The sequence below is a fragment of the Apium graveolens genome, chromosome 10, assembly GCF_009905375.1.
Source record: "Apium graveolens cultivar Ventura chromosome 10, ASM990537v1, whole genome shotgun sequence".
In the NCBI taxonomy this organism is placed as follows: domain Eukaryota; kingdom Viridiplantae; phylum Streptophyta; class Magnoliopsida; order Apiales; family Apiaceae; genus Apium; species Apium graveolens.
Window position 1 is genome coordinate 218,030,692 of NC_133656.1, and position 19,934 is coordinate 218,050,625.

Consider the following 19,934-nt stretch of genomic DNA (forward strand, 5'->3'; position numbering starts at 1 on the left):
GAAAAGATCCAGATCTGCTGGAGGGTTGCCTCTCGGTATCTCGCCGAAAACCCCGGGGGTCTTTGGTCTCCTGGTTGGAGGGGTTGTGAGGGAGTCCGGGTTATGGGGAGCCCTTCATCCACATCTTCCATCTCTCCATCCCTGGGTTGGGGTGGAGGGGTAGGATAGAGGTGGAAACAGTTGTCTTGCTCTTTCTTGTTGTCATGATCGTTTAGCAATATTGCAAGTTTACAGTAATATTCTCACAAAGTCAAGTATTAATACATATATTTTAGATCTAAAACACGCTATAATCAACTACTAAGAGCTTTAAAACTATTATAACGCTATGACTAGAGTAGCTAAACAAGATCTACTAACGGTATTTAAAGAAAACATGTTTATGGGAACAAGTAGATCTGAGAGAGCAAGAATGGGACTCCTATTGAAGTGTAGAGTCCTGATCTAGTGAGCGGAGTAAGGGTGGTGAAAATGAATACCACCAGGACGGAGGTTCGACCCCTCCTAGCGCCAATGATAATCTCAGATCACCCCGGGGTCCTCTCATTGTTCTACCCGGACTCAAGCTCCATTTGGACGGAAATAAAGGCGGCGTCCAGTGTAGCTGTAAAGTGGGCACCTGCAAAACAGAACCGGAGGGGGGTGGCGTCTCCGCGGCACCTCCGATATGAGAATGAGAAAGGGTTTTGGAGGAAAAAGGGGGTAAAATAGGAATTACACGGGTGTAGTTGGTGTGTGTGTGTATCTATGTGTATGTATTAAAGATGAAGTAAACCCTAATACACCTTTTGTTCAGCCTTTTATAGGCTTCCCATTAGGGTTAGGGGTTGATACCTTTGATCTGGGCCGTAGGTGAGTTTTTGGACTGAAGGACGCGTGGATGTCCGTGATAAGTTAATGTACTTCCGGATCTGGGTAGTTGGAAGGTTCTGGATCCGGGCTACCTGGACGGTAGTGATACTGCCACGTGTCATGTGGTCTTCCAGGGTTATTGCTAAACGGACCCTGGACTCTTCTTATTGGGCCCTGGACTCTTGTTGTTGGGCCTGTGTTATTATGGGCTATCAATTATAACAAAGGAAATTACAAGATTGAATTTTAATATAGGAGTAATTAACTTTACATGTACAAAAGGTTGCTTGCGACTAGAGCTGTTCGCGAACCGAGCTGTTCGCGAACAAGCTCGAACTCGGCTCGGTTCGGCTCGATTTATTAAGGACTCAAATTTGAACACAAAAATGTATTCGTTAAGAAAACGAGCTCGAGCCGAGTTTTTGGAATGTTTGGCTCGAGCCGAGTTTTTGGCATGTTCGGCTCGAGCTCGGCTCGAATTCCACTCGGTTCGGCTCGAGCTTGGCTCAGTTCCGCTCGAAAAAAATTATTTTAATTTTTATATATTGAATTTTGGATTTTTCTAGTGTGTGTCATGGACACATGCTAAGAAAGTGTGATAGATGAGTTGCAAAAATTTGATTGGTGAAGAACTCATTAATAATGATGGACCCTTCTACATGCACAAAAATCTCCACCAATCAAATTTTTACAACTCATCTATCACATTTTTTTAGCATGTGCCCGGGCAGACACTAGACAAACAGTTAGAATCTTAATACAGGGGTATTAGCTTTACATGTACAAAAGGTTGCTTGCAACTGTGCTGTAGACAAAAAAGTATCAAGTGTTGAATACCAGCAACTGCTATTAGAAAATTTTGGAAGAAGTTGCTGGGTGTTTATCAACACTAGAGGCCAAACAAAATAAAACCTTCTAAAGTAAAAATCCTGTTGCAATAAAATATAACGTAGGAAGATCAGAAGTGAACATTCCTATTACTGCATGCATAATCCGGGGCACAATTTAAAAATAATGTAACCTCGGTGCCAGCAGATGAATACTAATCTACATACCATAGTGGAAGGTCTAAGATACAAGTGACATGGTTCTACTTACAAGCCCCCACGTCTGTATAAATCCTCCAATTTTTTCAAGTTATACCAAAGGCTCCACGGAATCCACTCTGTAAGTTGAAACTCGAGGAATCTCCTTAATCACGGCGCTTTTGATGAAGGCTATCATCTGCACAATCGTATATCCAACTTATAAGTACCTCCCTCACTCTATAGCTAGCTTGCTTCCAACTTATAAGCAGCCCAATAATAAAAATACCATGACATAGACAGTGACAGATCCAACTAAATAGAGAATTTAGCTATATGCTTGTTAATTCTACTCTGGCTCCTTTTCTTGAATCTCCCTTCAGTTGGCTACAGACAAGTAGCACTTAATGATTTCGCTTGCATTAGAAACGGGGAATACTAATAATTTAAGCAAGTAATGTTTTCAAGAAAAAGTTAGAAGATAACTTGAAACCAGAACCAAAGTTTGCTACAAATGTCAAGAAAATGATTTGAAATAATTAGATTCTTTTGTTTAATTTGCCTAATCCTCATTACTGGTGAGTCCAATTTCAGACATCATTTTGAATGATATCAAATCCAACATTGATCACATCAAAAAGTTATAAAGATGAATCACAGATTGTGCGTCTCTTCATGATTGTATTAGGGTTCTTACCGCAGCAAGGCTACAACACATAAGACTAAAACCAGGGAAATGAAATGGCGCGCTGTCAGACAAGAACAAAGCTGAAAGAAGATATAACATTGTTAGTTTTACTGGAGTTGTGGGACTAGAGTGAACTGTGTACAAACTTAAATCGCGTCTACCTGTTAAAGGGCTAAAGATCAAGGGAGAAACTACATTGGAGAGGGAACATATGCCTGCAATGCACCCTTGAGCTTTCCCCTACATAGAGAGCAGAATACACAATTTGGTAAAATAAAAGAGTAGCGTATATAATAAAAATTAGTTGAAGTAAAGAATTCAGTTAAAGAAATATTACTAACAAGGCAATATTTGTTATTAGTGTGTACAAATTCTTCATGGATATATTAATCCAGTAAGCTGCTTCTAATGACATGGCCTCCTCTGGTTTATATATTATGATTCAGTTTAATTACTCCAATTGTGTAAAAGGAAGAAGTACAACTAGCCATCTCCGAAAATAATTACCTGCTCACTTAGTCCAACTTGTTTAGATGCAATGCTTCGTATCTGAACATTTGAATATGTCATCTCAATGATTTAATACAAAATTTTTTTATTTGAAGATGTTTAAAAGTAGCTAACAAGACTCACACATGGTGGTGCAAAAACAGATACAGCAGAGAACATCGCAGCCATATAAGGGACCTAATAAATGTCATAAAATATTATCAAGGTATTTCAAAACGCGGCAAATCAAACATATTCTTAAGTAGGAAAAAGCTAATTGAGTGTTAAATTTTGTACCCAAGATGACCAAGCAAGACTGTAGAGAACAATCTGCAATAAGGCCACGGATCAATCAATAAAAACTTCAAATACAATTGAAGTTATTGCACACAGATTTGAAGTTTATGTGCTTCATCATATGTCACACAGAATTTGTGAGCGTAACAAAAAATTTACTTGTGCACAGCTGAAAAAGAGCCCTACTGTAACCATCTTGTCTTCTTTTAAGACAGGAGCCAATACAGGCATTAGAAGCATCTGTAGAAATATAAATTATGTCATTACACTAATTTTCTTTAAATGTTTTTGGAGCTACTAGGTCTCAGTTATAAGTAAATTTGGCTCACATATTTGTCTCATGGCCTGATTCCCCTTCATTAAGAACAACACTAGATACATGATAGATGATGGAGACAATAGTTAAATTTAGAGTTCTGGAAGACATACCTGTGATATGGTAGCTGCTATTCCATTGATTATCATTAAATCAGCAAACTGGTCTTTGTTATAGTGATACTCGGCTTTTAAGTAGTACTGCATAGCCAGCCCAAATTGCCAAGTTAATGGTAACAGTACTACTATTAAAGAAAGAATTTTACTTGATTATTGAAATCTATTTCTTGTTTAGCTATTCCTAAGGGTCATCAGAAACCCTGTAGGAAACACACATATAGCAATATTGAGTACACACAGAACATATATATTTGACGTGGAAAATCAACCTGTATTATTAATCAAAACAATTGTCCCAAACTGATGCTCAAGCATCTCTAAGACGAAACCTAAGACGACTACATCTCTCAAGCATATATCAAAACAATAACATGAATATGTATATGTAGTCATCACAAACTTAACAATTGTTACCCAATCCAATTATGTTTGCTATCACCAAGGTCATACTATCTATTGGATTTAACCCCAACATTATCAATAGCTGTAGGATAAAAACACTTTATTTCTTCCAAAAATTTTGAGTTTTGCAGTGTTGTAGTATCTCACATATAACTGGTATTCGATAATTAAAGTACTATGTGTATATTATATATGATTCATTAGACTAATTAATTGTTACAAGCATTATAAGCCGCTATCCAGGAACTAAACAGTATATGCAGAAACCAAGGTTAGTTTACATAGGGAGTAAGCATAAGAAAGTTACTTAACTACACAAACAATAATACGGTTGCATATCAAGTATTGATGCTAGTAATTAGGTACACATGTATGGCTCCTTTCTACATGGAAATGTCAAATTCGGTCATGTCAATAAGTGCGCAGGAGAAGAAGCAAAACGAAAATTACCAGGATTGATCCGTGAAGTCCAATTTCTGCAAGACTGCCAAAGAATGTAATGATAGCAATTCCTGAGAATGTAGAGCTGCAAAATTATTCACTAGTTAGTCCCTTCTAGCTAATTGGGTCTTACAAGAATGAGAAGTAAAATAGAAATATTCCATCTTTATTTAAAGTATTAGTGGCAGCATTTCGTCACTTGGTTTAAAAGAAGTGGAAAGAATATGTGAAAGAGACTAGACGAACCTATTCCTCAGCAAGCAGATAGCATCACTGAAAGAAGTAGCTGTGTTGGAGTGGGAAGTTCTAGGGGAACTCTTTCTGAGAAGATACTCTGTCTCTTTTTGAGAAATGACTGCAGCAGCTAAAGGTGACTCCGCTAGGAAAATTCTCATGTATACCACTGCAATTACAGCTCCACCTGTAGCAACCTATTCATTTGATCCCGGCAACATCACACAATCACATATTTGTCTATTAATATATATTGTTTAATACTCAATATCGGAAGTTGCTTGGAGATATTGTGCTGGTGGATGCCTATTTGTTATCTGCTAGGTCACAGGTCCAATTCATCAAAATAGCCTCTTTACACAAAATGAAAATAAAGTTGGATATATCGGACATTTCCCTGTTGCATAACCAGATAAACTAGCTTGTGCAGTTGATGAGACTTTTTAAATTTTTTGAAGAAATATAATTGAACCTGAAAAGTGAGTTGAGTTGAGATGAAGCGAGTAGAAAGGTTTCCACATACGAAGGCACATGAAGATATGCCGGATAGTATCCCAAACGCAGATGCTCTTTTCTTTTCTGTTATATTGTCCGCCTGTTTCCCACAATTGCAGTAGAACTTATTATTCATTAGAAGAATATCAACTTACAGAACAACTTGTGCAAAAGCATAACTTTCTTCTGAGTAATTTCAACTATTTGGTTAAACTTACCACATATGCAAGAGCTAGGCAGGCAACACTTCCTTCACATACCATAGATGTAATGGTTTTAAGTACATAATATGCATACACAAAATACTTGCTCCTGCTGTAAGCTAATGTAACTGCAACAACAATTCGACCATAATATTAAAACCAGAGAATGTCACTATATATTTAGGAATGACATGGTCATCTTTAGTTTTGATACTGTTTGTTATGTTGCTAGTATATCTTTCAATCTCCTCCGTTTACAATAGGATGGTTTATTATGTGAAATTTAAAGGTATGTATGAATATATACCCAGGGGGAAAACTGTGAGAGCCATTGGGACGGTGAGAACGGCTTTTCTCCCATAAGCATCCGACAAGTTCCCCATCAAAGGCATCATAAATAAGGTTCCCAAACCTGTAATCTGCTCATGATTGTTAGAAAATCAAGTTATCTGCCTACACTTTTTGTATTCATGGATACAAAGGCAATACTAATTCAAAATCCCATGCTCTTTCTCATTTATTGCGTCAAATGGATAAAATAATTGTTGGATATCTCAAGTGATTAAGAGTTTATCATCTAATGCCTCAGGTTTTCCAGAGAATTCTCACGTTGTAAAGCTATGAAAAAATGTTGGATACATGTGTACTCCAATATACTTTACTTAATATGTAATACAAACAAAATATTAAAGTATTCATGAATATGCATAAGTTAAGAAGCACAAACGTCAAAAGTTGTTCTGTGATTAAAACAAGGAAACTTTAGCTGTAATTTCAACTTAGTAAAATTATTATTTTATCATATTGGGTAAAACTGTAAGCTTGGAAAATTTTAATTTTTCTCGTCCGTCAACTTGTTAGTATAGTGAAAATTAATGCTCATAAAAATATATCTATTTGGGGATATAGCAGCAATAAAAAATTGAAAACTGGGAATGATGATTGGTAGAAGACCATGCGTACCGCTTGTTGAACTGCTGAGAGGTAAATAGCCAGCGAGCATTCGTCTTCCCCAGGACAAATCGCCGACATGGTAACGTCAGTAATGGCTGGAATTACCATAAATGTGGAGAAGCTGTAGAAGAAAACAGTGATAAATAGGTGACCAAGCCCGGATACCTTTTCCATTCCTACCTCTCTCTTTTTTGTGTGAATGGAAGAAGCTAAATAATAATCTTTGCACGCAAAGTAAACAGATGGATGATGAACAAATAAATACTGCCCACTGATCTTCCTGCGATAACATGCGTGTGTATACAACTATATATATGTTTTCAGCAGGCCAGGGGGTTGTGAAAGAAGCAAATATTTGTCCCTACATAGGGCTTTGCTTTTATCACCTCAAGTTTAAGACAAAAGCTCAACAGGGTATTTTTACACTCTAAAATAGTTTAAGATCTTTACCATATTTTTTTTACTATGCTAAATTTAATGTAGACATTTCTGATCAAAAATTAATACTGTAAATAATAATATATACATTTGGAAATTTTTTCCTTCCAATTCATCTATTAATACTAAGTACTAACTAGTTTTGTAGCCCGTGGAATGCACGGTCATGCTCTAGTATGCATAAATAGCTGTTGTGTTTATTGAGGTTCATCATGTTTCATGTCAGGATTGACTGCAATAGGATATTAGTATGTTGTTTTTGCCGAGGATTGTGCTGTACTGGCATGTTTGTGCATTTGCAATGCGTATTTAGAGGCAGCACTGATACCTATTAAATTGAAATCAACAGTTGATGTCTTTATCAGATGGTGAAGCTAAAAGCCTTCTCAAAGTTTGAGAACACATCAGAGGCAATGTCAGGAGGAACATTGTTGATTGATAGTAAACACAGCAAAGGTTTGCGCAAGTTCTTATGTGGTCGCTGCGATGGTGAAACAAGGATCATTTTGTACCAGTAATAAAATCAACATATAAGAGAACAAGCATATGAAAGGGTTAGTAGTTTCTGTATATACCTTCAATTCATGTTCTTGCAGGGCTACATGTGATATAGGGACTGTGGAAATTATTGCCCCAATCCTGTTGGTTAGAATTGTTCATGGCATCATATAAGTTATTATATCAACACATTATGTTGACATGTGTATAATGGAAATCAGAAAGATTGAAGGTGGTAGTTACATTTTCATGTTGGAACCATTCAATTTCAAAATAAGGGGGTGGGAAGAAGCCTTCAATCTCCGACTTGCCTCCTGCTGGAAAGAATCCGTCAGGAAAGTCCTGCATTTCTCATTAGTTAACTTGTTCTTCTTCTTTTAAGATAAACAACTAAATTAGCATATAAAACTGTGATTTGTATCAACAGTACTAATGATTTATAGTACCAGGAGACCAAGACCATGATTTGTAGTACCATGACTTGTGTGGCAGGTAATTTCTACAACAATTTGTATCTAAATGATGAAATAATTTGTAAATTGTACTATAGTTTGATCAGTCTATAGTGTGTCGAGTTTATAAGATAAAATAGTGAGTATTGAATGTACGACAGGACGGATAGAATAGATGGGCTAAGGGTGTACCAAGTGAAAGTGAGAAAAAATGGAGTTGTTAGGAAGATCCCATTTGGAGAGTTGTTTCCGAAGGAAGCTATGCCGCTGGTTCTGAATCCATGAAGACATAATATTTTCTCCTTGTTCCTCTCCTGCACAACACTCTCTTCCATTATTTTCTTCTTGGTTACGATTCTTATATGGGCTTGCTACTTTCAAGTGTTGCTGAGTGATCACCCTACCCTCTCTTTGAATACATATAAATATCACCCGAGTAATTTAGGTGGCATCCATTTTCTGAATCCAATATGAACTTGAAACAATTTTAAATATTACTCCTTGGCAAATTTTTGTTGGCACTTGTTTTTTGTTAAGACAGGTTATTTTCCAGTATGCCTCTCCTCTTTCACCCAAGTAAGGTTTTGCCCTTCAATTATATTTGCTCAGATGCATGCTGAACTTTGAACTATGCTAGAAAGTGAAGCAATGGGTATTACAAATTACAAAATCTTATGAAGGTAAGAAATTATCATAGTAATACACCCAAGTGAAGCCCTTGATCTTTAATTATAGGCTAGAAGCATAACATGTTCAAGCTCTAGCTTATTTTACAACTTCATCTACTTATTTTCTTCCTCCTGCACATCAGATTCATCTTTCTGACCTTTCGCTGCTTTCTCTATCATTGACTTGTTCTCATTTAGCACACCATTTCCAACATGCAAAGCTGCCTCACCTGCGTCTGCAATCCAATTGCTTAGTTTCTTGAGAGCTTCCTCATCTGTTCTCTCAGGCAAATTTATGTACATTAGATCAGTTGCAAACAAAAAGACTAGACATTGGTTTTTCAGATTTTTTTCATTGAAATACTACTGCATGTTCTATAAAGAATTACAGACTGGACTATAGAAGTTGGATATGTAAAAGTGTGCACCTAGTCTTGGAACAGTATGTCCTTGGGGATGGTTTATGATGAGGGGATCTTTAAAGGCGGACGCAAGTTCTTGAGAAGGCAATTTGAGCCAGTCCTTGGCTCCAATGAAGTGAACAGATTTGACTGTAATGGGATCTTTGTAGGCAACTTCACAAATGGATGGATCTTTAAATTTTGTCCCTGATATCGACACAAATAGTTTCATGGGTGGATGATCCTTCAGTATTTTCCCCTGCATTCATTCCCATTTTGTTACATCTTCCCATTCTAGTTAATTTACAATTTGTTAAGCGCGAGATTACCTGTGCATGATAGCCCAGGAGGAGAGCAGCTAGACATGCTCCCTAGTATTATAAACAATAGGAAAAGAAATTAAGTCAGATTTAAAATTTATATAATTGAATACTCACACTAAGTCACCAACAGATATTTGAGTGTGTATATAAATGTCACAGGCATGCCTGAGAGAACCCGAGCAAGCCGTGAAAAGGGCCATTGGTGATTATGTAGTCGCACAAGTTTGAGACGCATTCTTCTAAATTTGTATAAACCGTGAAGTCCTGTTGTATTATATGGGTTAGAATTGTTCATCAAATCATATGAGTTATTATATAAGCGCATATGAAATGTGTATCATATTCATGGAGATGAGAGAGATTGAAGGAGGTAGCTAACATTTTCATGTTGGAACCATTCAAAATAAGGGGGTGGGAAGAAGCCTTCTATCTCCGACTTGCCTCCGGCTGGATAATATCCGTCGGGAAAGTCCTGCATTTCTCAGTAAGTGAGCAACTGTAAGTTAACTTGTTCTTCTTTTAAGATAAACAACAACTAAATTAGCATACAAAACTGTGATATGATTATGATTTGTAGTACTGTGTGTAACCGGGTAATTTGTACAACAATGTGTATCTGAATGATGAATCGAATTTTGGTTGTTCGTAAGCTAAATTAATATGTAATTGTACTAAACAGTTTGACCTGACTATAGTTTATTGAGTTTGATCCGATTACCGATTTCTGTAACACCGGATAAAATAGAAAGGCTAAGGGGGTGTACCAAGTGAAAGTGAGAAAAAATGGAGTTGTTAGGAAGATCCCATTTGGAGAGTTGTTTACGAAGGAAGCTACCACTAGTTCTGAATCCGTGAAGACATAATAATTTCTCCTTGTTCCTCTCCTGCGCAACAATGTCTTCCATTATCAGTTTTCTTTCTTCTATGTATGAGTATGTTATTATACAGAAATTGGCTTGTTGATTTCGTGATCAACTTGTATTTGAATATATATAAATCACTAGAGGAAATTTAGGTGGCAACTACCAGCTGCTTAGAGTCATTGAGGGGGTTTGGTAGTTTGCTTGGCTGGTAGATGTCGCACATGTTTTCATATTACTTTACCTAGCATTTTCAAGTTTTTGTTGACATCGTTACAGTTTTACTACCATTTTCTTTGTCCTAAATTTAACTTATTACCTTGATTCCACTTTTCAGTAATAAAGCTGTAGTCCCCACTAGATCCAGCTTAATCTAACTCTTAGTCAATGTGGAACTAGAGTGACAAAACAACCAGAGTTTATATGAATTATTTGTAATATTTGGAGTTTAACCGAAGTTTAAAGTAAAAATTTTATTGGTACATACAGTACAGTAGTAGTTCCTAATACTAAAACAGAGTTAAATGACAGTGATGCTACATCTTAACAATGTGTGCCACGTCAACCGTCAATCATATTAGCTGTCATATTTTGTTATAACTAACTCTAGTCTTGTACATAGAGAGTAGTGATATCTATAGTTGTACTTATAAAGTTTAACCTTTAACATTTGTAAATAGACTTACCAAATCATTTCAATACAATTATTTAAACTTCTTCATCACATATTGTAACATGATATCAGAGCAGGTTTCTCAGTCAGTTATGGTGGATCCAACCTGAGAGATGATTAGTGCGTAGTATAATCTCTCTCTGATTAATCTCGATCTCTCTCCTGATTAATCTCGATCTCTCTTAGCTCTTTGATCTCTGATTTTACTGATCTCCGATTTCTCAATTTCGATCAACAAACACAGATCAAGCGTCATTTCTTCTGTACTGAATTATATATCATGTGTCATTCTTTTCATACTGAATCAATCTTATATGCTTTTACTGAATCAATTATGTAAACTTTAACTATCTCTTAGATTTGTTATACACATCAATCTTCATTAGATACGTTATTGTGTGTTGATTGAGACATTAGTAAACTGTTCTTGACTCTATATTATAAATCCTACTTGCTTTCGCACTAAATCTGTTTCATTCTAAATCTCAATTTGTTAAGACTTCGTCAACCATTGATCAAACACATTCATCTGTTCAAGATGCATCGAGTCCTTACTATATTCATCTTTCAGATGCATCTAGTACGCAATTAGTTTTTGTGAAATTTAACGGTGTAGGCTTTCATAATTGGAAACAGTCAATGATGTTCTCTCTGCTAAAAATAAACTTAGTTTTCTGAATGGAACCATTCCTATTCCAGACAAAACATCTCCTAAATATAAGAATTGGAAGAGATGTAACGATCTCGTGATTTCTTGATTGATTTTAATTTGGAAGAAAGCATTGCTAAAAGTATATTGTTCTTGAACACTGCACAAGATATTTGGAATGAATTAGAAGAAAGATATGGCTATACTTCATTTGCACAGGTCTATTCTTTGTGGCAACAATTGACTGAAATTAAGTAAGGTAATGACTCTGTATCAGAGTTACTTACAAAGATAAAAACTCTGTGCGATGACATGAATGATGCAAGTCCAATATCTACTTGCACTTGCAAATTATATACCTGTCATCTCACTCAAAGGCTTCAACAAAAACAGCAAGAACCCGGAGTTCTACGGTTCATTAATACAAATAATCAAACAAGTGTGTGCGTGAGTAAACGAGATCAAACGGAGGAAGAAAAGATATAAACAGAAGAGAGATCCTCGAGTCCAGTTGAAACTGTCTCCTTAAAGCTATTTCGCCTCTCACCGTATGTGCGAGTCGATAGCCTCCCAGGATAAAACGAGGTAGCGGCGGCATTACGGATAACGAGCACCTTCAGCGAGCTTGAACGACCTTCAGCGAGCTTGAACGAGCACGAAACTATCACGGAGAGAGAGAGATTTGTGTTTAGAGGCGAATATGTTTTTGATGTGTCTAACCCTAACGCCTTAGAGGTGTTTATATAGGTGTAGATAGACTTGTGCGCTACTCTTTTCCATAATTAAATATCATTAATTATGGAATCGGTATAATACTTGCAAGCTACTCTATTTCATAAATAATCTGAAACAGAATCAGATTAAATATATCAAGACATACACCATATCAATTAATCTGAAACAAAATCAAATTAATTTATGCCATAATATTTGAGCCAAATTCTAATGGAAAATAATAATTTCCATTATTAAGAGAATGTCATCATATCTCACACATCTTTTAGTCATAATGCTCAAAAATATGACTTACCAATAGGGGACTTATACCCATATTTTCCAACAATCCCCCACATGGGTGAGATTGGTGATCTTAGTAGCACACACCAGACAGACAGACAGACAGACACGGAGTTTGACTTGGTGATAGTTTCTTCGATCAGATATAGCATACGATAGGTAGAGAATGCTCCTTGAACCTTCGCTTGAGTAAGCATACCGACTTTACTGGTAGACAGTAAACGTGCTTGTCCTTGAACTGTTCAACCGTTTATGTAAACGATGATATACTTATCACTATATCGTTTCTGACTCGTTCAGCTCTCATGAGTATGTCCATTTTGGCCATGGAACATCGTCCTGGTTCTGCAGAAGTTTCTAAAGAATTGTGCCTCACAATTCTCCTTTGAAGCGGCCCCACTTCTCTCCCACATAGGTGATCTTTATCTTATAGAGTAACCCGCGTTTACTCAACTGAATTCCATGCGTTCACTCCCGAGCTCCATGTATTCATCAAAGATCATTAAAAGCTCAAAGCTTAACCTCGTACCTTACGGGTCTCACTGTTTCCTCATCATAGGAACAGGCCAGGGGTTACCCCCACAGTGATTTGGTCATCATGATTTAGTTGTCCCATTGAACCAAGTTCTTGGGATCTCCAGTCAGCAATGGTTGGGTGTCCACCATGATGTCGTTAAGCAATAGGCTTAAGGCCCATCCCTCTCGATGATTTCTCAACCACTTCTCTTGATAACCCTTTGGTTAGTGGATCCGCGATATTATCCTTTGACGGTATACAGTCAATAATGATAATTCCGATTGAGATCAATTGTCTAATGGAACTGTGTCGTCATCGTATATGACGAGACTTTCCATTATACATCGTGCTCTGTGCTCTGCCAATAGCGGATTGACTATCACAGTGAATCCCTATTGCAGTTACATGCTTTGGCCATCTTGGAATATCCTCCAGAAACTGACGTAGATATTCAGCCTCTTCGGCGCATTTATCTAGTGCCACAAACTCAGCTTCCATCGTGGAATGAGTTATCACCGTTTGTTTTGAGGATTTCCATGATATTGCCGCTCCAGCTAATGTAAACACATAGCCACTCGTAGACTTAAGTGCTTTCTTGCTAGATATCCAATTTGCGTCAGTATATCCTTCTAATACTGCTGGGTATCTGCCATAGTGCAGTCCATAGTCTCGAGTTCCCCTCAAGTACCTTAGTACCCTTATAATCGTTTTCCAGTGATCAGCTCCCGGATTACTCGTAAACCTACTCAACTTGCTAATTGAGTATGCAATGTCTGGTCTTGTACAACTCATGAGGTACATCAAACTATCAATTATCCTCGAGTATTCCAATTGGGAAACAGCTACACCTTTGTTCTTGGATAGGTGCAAAGTCATATCCACAGGTGTCCTAGCTTTCTCAAAGTCATCCTTAAGAAACTTCTCAAGGATCTTGTCAATATAATGTGGTTGACTTAATGCGAGACCCTCTGATGTTCTAGAAATTTGAATTCCCAGAATTACATTTGCTAGTCCCATATCTTTCATGTCGAACCTTGATTTCAACATGTCCTTTGTAGATTTGATAACTTTATCATTGCTTCCAGCAATAAGTAGATCATCTACATATAGTGTCATCATGACATAGCCATTGTCATTCTCCTTGACATAGCTGTTCTCGTTATCCTTGTAATAGGCACAGTTATCACATTCATTGATTTTGAAACCATTGGCCAGCACGACCTCATCAAATTTTTCATGCCATTTCATAGGCGCTTGTTTCAAATCATACAATGATTTCACCAATCTACACACTTTCCTTTCTTGTCCTGGGACAACAAACCCTTCAGGTTGTTCCATATAGATTTCTTCATCTATGTCTCCATTTAGGAAAGCTGTTTTCACATCCATTTGATGTACAGTTAGATTACGCATTGCAGCAATAGCAAACATCATCCTTATGGACGTTATTCTCGTTACAGGAGAATATGTATCAAAGTAATCAAGGCCTTTTTGTTGCTTGTATCCTTTAATTACAAGTCTGGCCTTATACTTATCAATAGTGCCATCAGTTTTCAACTTCTTCTTGAAAACCCACTTGCTACCTAATGGTTTGCAACCAGTTGGCAAGTCCACTAATTCCCAAGTATGATTTTGCATAATTGAATCAACTTCATTCTTGATGGCCTCTTTCCACATAGGCCCATCAGGTGAGGTAACCGCCTCCTTATAAGTTTTTGGGTCACCTTCTTCGAGCAAATAGGTCATAAAATCAGACCCATAGGATTTCTCCGTTCGTTGTCTTTTGCTCCTTCTCACTAGCCCCACATTTTCGTCTTCACTTTCGTCACTCTCATTATCGTTATCTACAGACTCATGAGATCGTTTAGACGTCGTAGGTTGTTGGTTTCCTGGATTATAGGGAAACATCGTCTCAAAAAATGAGGCATTCCTTGATTCCATAATGGTATTCTTTTGAATATCAGGAATCTTGGATTCATGAACAAGAAACCGATATGCAGTGCTGTGTGGAGGATATCCGATGAAGACACAATCCACAGTCTTAGGACCTATCTTCACCTTCTTCGGTGTAGGGATTAGTACCTTTGCAAGGCACCCCCACACTTTCAGGTGTTGGTAACTTGGTTTCTTTTTCTTCCACATTTCGTAAGGACTTACATCCTTATTCTTGCGCATCGTAATATTTAAAATATTATTTGCGCTTAAGATGGCTTCTCCCCACATCGATTGTGGGAGCCCAGAGCTTAACAACATCGCATTCATCATCTCTTTCAGAGTGCGATTCTTCCTTTCAGCCACACCATTTGACTGAGGGGAGTATGGTGCAGTGACCTCATGGATTATACCATGTTGTGAACAGAATTCCCCAAACGGTTCAACATATTCACCTCCACGATCACTTCGTATCGTTTTGATTTTCTCAGTTTGTTGTGTCTCAACTTCTTCCTTATAGATTTTAAATTTATCTATAGCTTCGTCTTTGCTTTTCAACAAATATACATAGCAGTATTTTGTACAATCATCAATGAATGTAATAAAATACTTGTTTCCTCCTCTTGTTGGAGCGAATTTTAAATCACATATGTCGCTATGTATTAGGTCTAGCACTTTGGTGTTCCTTTCCACACGTTTAAATGATGATCTCGTTAATTTTGCCTCAACACAAGTTTCACACTTATATTTTGAATCGATAGTAAGTTTAGGTATGTATTCTTTTGCACTTAAACGTCGTAAAGTGTCATAATTTACATGTCCTAATCTAGCATGCCATAAATTAGGAGACTCAAGCAAGTAAGCAGAAGAATTCTTCATTTCATTATCGTCCTTAACGGACATTACATTGAGCTTAAAAAGCCCATCAGTTAAATAACCCTTGCCTACAAACATACCACTCTTAGACAAAATAACTTTATCTGACTCTATTACAATGCGAAAGCCATGCTTATTCAACAGAGAACCAGACACAAGGTTCTTGCGAATATCAAGCACATAAAGTACATTCTTCAAAGTCAGATTCTTCCCAGAGGTCATCTTCAGGATCACCGTGCCTTCACCCTCAATGGTAGAAGTTGCTGAATTCCCCATGTAGAGCTTCTCACCAGCATCGGAAGCTCTGAGGCTAGAGAAAACCGCCTTGTCTGAGCAAACATGCCTAGTAGCACCAGTATCAATCCACCATTCACGTGGATTAGAACCGACCAGGTTCACTTCAGAGACCGTAGCACAGAGGTCTATGTTACCCATCTCCTTGGAGATATTCTCTACCATGTTTGCTTCTTTCTTCTTGTTGGGCTTCTTGGGCTTCTTGCAGTCAGAAGACCTATGACCAACTTTATCACAGTTGTAGCACTTCCCTTGAAATTTCGACTTCGAAATCCCTCTCTTGGGTGCCAGCTTTGCCCCTTTACCAGAATTAGCCTTCTTGGGCTTGGAGCTTTGAGCATGCTCCACCATGTTTGCCTTCTCAGTGGCAATGTTAACTTTCTTCTCGGACCCTCTGTTGTCTTCTTCAATACGAAGTCTAACAATAAGATCCTCCACAGACATCTCCTTTCGCTTGTGCTTAAGGTAGTTCTTGAAATCTTTCCATCCAGGTGGAAGCTTTTCAATAACAGCAGCAACTTGGAAAGACTCACTTATGACCATTCCCTCAGCATGAATGTCATGAATGATCACCTGCAGTTCCTGCACCTGACTGACCACAGTCTTAGAGTCTGCCATCTTATAATCAAGAAAGCGGCCAACAATCCACTTCTTTGCCCCAGCGTCCTCGGTTTTATACTTATGGTCAAGTGACTCCCATAAGACCTTAGCTGTTGGCTTCGCGCTGTATACGTTATACAACGAGTCAGACAAACAATTTAACACATAGTTCCGACAGATGTAGTCGGAGTGCTTCCAAGCATCAGCAGCATACACAGTCTGCATGTTACTCTCAGCAGTGAGCAACGACGGTTCTTCCTTAAGGAAGCGATCCATATGCAACGTGGTCAGATAAAAGTGCATCTTTTGTTGCCAACGTTTGAAGTTTGTTTCGTTGAACTTCTCAGGTTTTTCAGCATGTGCAGCAGACACAGTTGGCATAACAGGTGCAACAGGCACCACGGGTGGAACAGATGGTACGTGCGTCTGTACTACAGGTGTATGCACACCAGTAGGCACCGCAGGTATGATCGGAGGAGTGAATCCTGCCGATATCTGTCCAAGAGGAACACTAAACTGTCCAATGATAGTGTGTCCCACAGGCACATGTCCCGAAGGCACATGTCCCGAAGGCACATGTCCCGAAGGCACATGTCCAACAGGCGTTTGACCCCCATCAGATCCAGTGATCTGTGCGTTGGGATCGGCCGTCATGTTCATCGAATCGTTCACAGTTTGGTTCTCCATCGATCTGTTACTCAACAAAACAAGCAGATACAGATGTATCAGTCACAGATGTATATAAAAAAATAGCTTTAAGATTGTGAAAACAATCTGCGATTAATACAAATAATCAAACAAGTGTGTGCGTGAGTAAACGAGATCAAACGGAGGAAGAAAAGATATAAACAGAAGAGAGATCCTCGAGTCTAGTTGAAACTGTCTCCTTAAAGCTATTTCGCCTCTCACCGTATGTGCGAGTCGATAGCCTCCCAGGATAAAACGAGGTAGCGGCGGCGTTACGGATAACGAGCACCTTCAGCGAGCTTGAACGGGCACGAAACTATCACCGAGAGAGAGAGATTTGTGTTTAGAGGCGAATATGTTTTTGGTGTGTCTAACCCTAACGCCTTAGAGGTGTTTATATAGGTGTAGATAGACTTGTGCGCTACTTTTTTCCATAATTAAATATCATTAATTATGGAATCGGTGTAATACTTGCAAGCTACTCTATTTCATAAATAATCTGAAACAGAATAAGATTAAATATATCAAGACATACACCATATCAATTAATCTGAAACAAAATCAAATTAATTTATGCCATAATATTTGAGCCAAATTCTAATGGAAAATAATAATTTCCATTTTTAAGAGAATATCATCATATTTCACACATCTTTTAGTCATAATGCTCAAAAATATGACTTACCAACAGGGGACTTATACCCATATTTTCCAACAAATGTACCCATATTTTCCAACAAATGTAATGATGATGCAGCTTTTATCTAGCATTGGTCAGACTTACAGGCTGTTTTCCCAGGAGGAAAGACGTAGAGAGATCTCCAACTCTGCTGTCAACAATGAAGCCATGGCCTTTTATGCTGAGAAGAAAAGGTTTGATAATTCAGGTGGAAGACATTTTGACAAGATACGTACTGCTGGGAACAATTTCAGGAATGGAAATAATGGCAATAAAATAACTTTATTTCCTGGCTCGAGTTCTGGTCTTAACTCTACAAGATGGCAGCTCATCTTTATTCTCAATCGGCGAAGCCTCACTCTAAAACTCTTCTTATCAGTCTTATCTATTTTCTAGATAATATCATTCTACCAATATGTGATATGTACCAATATATGATAAGTAAGTCCGAGTTGAGCGGAGATAGACGAAAACATTGGATTAGATAATTGAGCATGCCATGATGTTGTTAGGATCTCATATAGGAATAAGACCAACAAACCAAATAATTTATGCACTTACTGCTACAGTCCTGGACATAGTGTTGAACGGTGCTTCAAATTAAATGGATATCCACCTGGATTTTAGGCTAGACAGAACAGAAAATTTGCTGCAGTTTCATAATTTTCTGGTGATAGTCCTGCTGGAACTCAATCTTCTGAAGAGCATCGTGTTGTTTCAACAGAACAATACAATAAACTTATGAATATGCTCAGTTCAAATCAAAGTTCAGCAGCAACTTATGCATCTTCTGTCAAAAATACTAAACATGCTCTCTTGGCATATACATTTTGTATGCTGACTACACATGCTAATCATTGGCTCATTGATAGTTGAGCTACTCATCACATTTATCCCTATATTGAGAAATTTGACTCATTTGATACTTCAAAAGAAACAGATAATTTCATTACCATACCTGAAGGAAGACATGTCATAGTTTGTCATATAAGAAGTGTCAAACTAAATAATGAAATTACTTTACATGGAGTTTTACATGCACCTGAATTTCAATTTCAGCTGATATCTACAAGTTGTGTTCAAATCTTCCTTGCAAAGTTAATTTCACTGATGAACACTGTTACATTCGGGACCTCTGCCAGAACAGGTCTCGGATGCTTCTTGGTAAGCTGCAAAACAGGCTTTACAGTGTTCAGGATACTTGTCTCCACCTGCATAAGATCATTTCAACAAATACAGTAACTTTATCATCTCTGGAAGATACTAAGATGTGGCATCTCAGGCATCTTCCTTTGTTATTCCCAATGAACTAACAATGAGATTTACAGAAGGGGGGTTGAATGTAAATCTCAAATTTTTTTCAAGTTTGGAGCAGTTTCAAAGGCTAAGTGTTTTGATGAACAGTTGTGTGTGAATTGTTTTGGGCAGGTGCAGACAGATATATATTCAAAACACAAATGTAAAGAACACAAAGGCTTTAAAAACTTTTCTGGTGGATTTTTTGTTCCACCAGAGATGTGTATTTCAGAAAATCTGTGATTCAAAAGAATTGATCACAGCTGCGTCCTAGTACAAACTAGATGATTTTCTCTCTATGTTTTTCTAAACAGCTCTGGAAAATTTACACTCTAATTACTAGCTGCAACTTGGTTTATATATCACCAAGTTTACAAGTGAAGACAAAAGTACAAATACAATTAAAAAGATTCTTCACATGTTTCTTCTTCATTTCTCTATCCAATGCGATCTAGGATAATCTGTGAATCTTTGAATACTTCCTTGTTTGCACCAGAATGGAAATGCTGCATTTTCTTGATTCCTCCAAGAGGCTACCACATTCCAATTGTCTCTGTCA

General features: G+C 37.6%; 2 protein-coding genes across 12 annotated transcripts; both read right to left on the reverse strand.

The window, feature by feature from the left end:
- Nucleotides 1–305: 305 nt before the first annotated feature.
- On the reverse strand, nucleotides 306–8,407 carry LOC141692634 (uncharacterized). Of its 11 annotated transcripts, XM_074497536.1 has the most exons (18): nucleotides 8,096–8,407; nucleotides 7,695–7,793; nucleotides 7,529–7,592; nucleotides 7,282–7,434; nucleotides 6,525–6,636; nucleotides 5,869–5,973; nucleotides 5,577–5,689; nucleotides 5,336–5,458; nucleotides 4,876–5,060; nucleotides 4,639–4,714; nucleotides 3,781–3,867; nucleotides 3,511–3,591; nucleotides 3,352–3,384; nucleotides 3,199–3,252; nucleotides 3,073–3,114; nucleotides 2,727–2,805; nucleotides 2,575–2,645; nucleotides 1,172–2,076 (listed from the first exon to the last, which is right to left on the reverse strand). In XM_074497536.1, the coding sequence occupies exons 5-18, from the start codon at nucleotides 6,562–6,564 to the stop codon at nucleotides 1,990–1,992; spliced, it is 1,176 nt and encodes a 391-aa protein (XP_074353637.1). In that variant the 5' UTR covers nucleotides 6,565–6,636; nucleotides 7,282–7,434; nucleotides 7,529–7,592; nucleotides 7,695–7,793; nucleotides 8,096–8,407; the 3' UTR covers nucleotides 1,172–1,989. The 11 variants fall into 11 exon arrangements, 9 of the variants coding, with proteins under 9 accessions (XP_074353632.1, XP_074353631.1, XP_074353638.1 ...); XR_012562863.1 differs by lacking the exons at nucleotides 7,282–7,434; nucleotides 7,529–7,592; nucleotides 7,695–7,793; nucleotides 8,096–8,407 and adding exons at nucleotides 308–619; nucleotides 835–1,046 and having other exon boundaries at nucleotides 1,951–2,076; nucleotides 5,869–5,980; nucleotides 6,525–6,911; XM_074497531.1 differs by lacking the exons at nucleotides 7,282–7,434; nucleotides 7,529–7,592; nucleotides 7,695–7,793; nucleotides 8,096–8,407 and adding an exon at nucleotides 306–1,061 and having other exon boundaries at nucleotides 1,951–2,076; nucleotides 5,869–5,980; nucleotides 6,525–6,911.
- A 149-nt stretch (nucleotides 8,408–8,556) lies between these two features.
- Nucleotides 8,557–10,347, reverse strand: LOC141692635 (uncharacterized). The gene is made up of 6 exons (XM_074497538.1): nucleotides 10,060–10,347; nucleotides 9,675–9,767; nucleotides 9,461–9,559; nucleotides 9,302–9,343; nucleotides 9,000–9,231; nucleotides 8,557–8,846 (listed from the first exon to the last, which is right to left on the reverse strand). The coding sequence occupies exons 1-6, from the start codon at nucleotides 10,198–10,200 to the stop codon at nucleotides 8,686–8,688; spliced, it is 768 nt and encodes a 255-aa protein (XP_074353639.1). The 5' UTR covers nucleotides 10,201–10,347; the 3' UTR covers nucleotides 8,557–8,685.
- Between the last annotated feature and the right edge of the window lie 9,587 nt (nucleotides 10,348–19,934).

Bases quoted from the DNA above. Each gene is read 5' to 3' on its own strand.
- LOC141692635 (XM_074497538.1), bottom strand. From the start codon at position 10,200: ATGGAAGACATTGTTGCGCAGGAGAGGAACAAGGAGAAATTATTATGT. The intron at 9,768-10,059 runs GTACACCCCCTT...TGAGAAATGCAG, and splicing joins TTTTTTCTCACTTTCACTTG to GACTTTCCCGACGGATATTA. The intron at 9,344-9,460 runs GCATGCCTGTGA...TTATAATACTAG, and splicing joins GCTTGCTCGGGTTCTCTCAG to GGAGCATGTCTAGCTGCTCT.
- LOC141692634 (XM_074497531.1), bottom strand. From the start codon at position 6,689: ATGGAAAAGGTATCCGGGCTTGGTCACCTATTTATCACTGTTTTCTTC. The intron at 4,715-4,875 runs GTTCGTCTAGTC...ATAATTTTGCAG, and splicing joins ATCTGCTTGCTGAGGAATAG to CTCTACATTCTCAGGAATTG. The intron at 3,115-3,198 runs GTGAGTCTTGTT...TCAAATGTTCAG, and splicing joins CTGTTTTTGCACCACCATGT to ATACGAAGCATTGCATCTAA.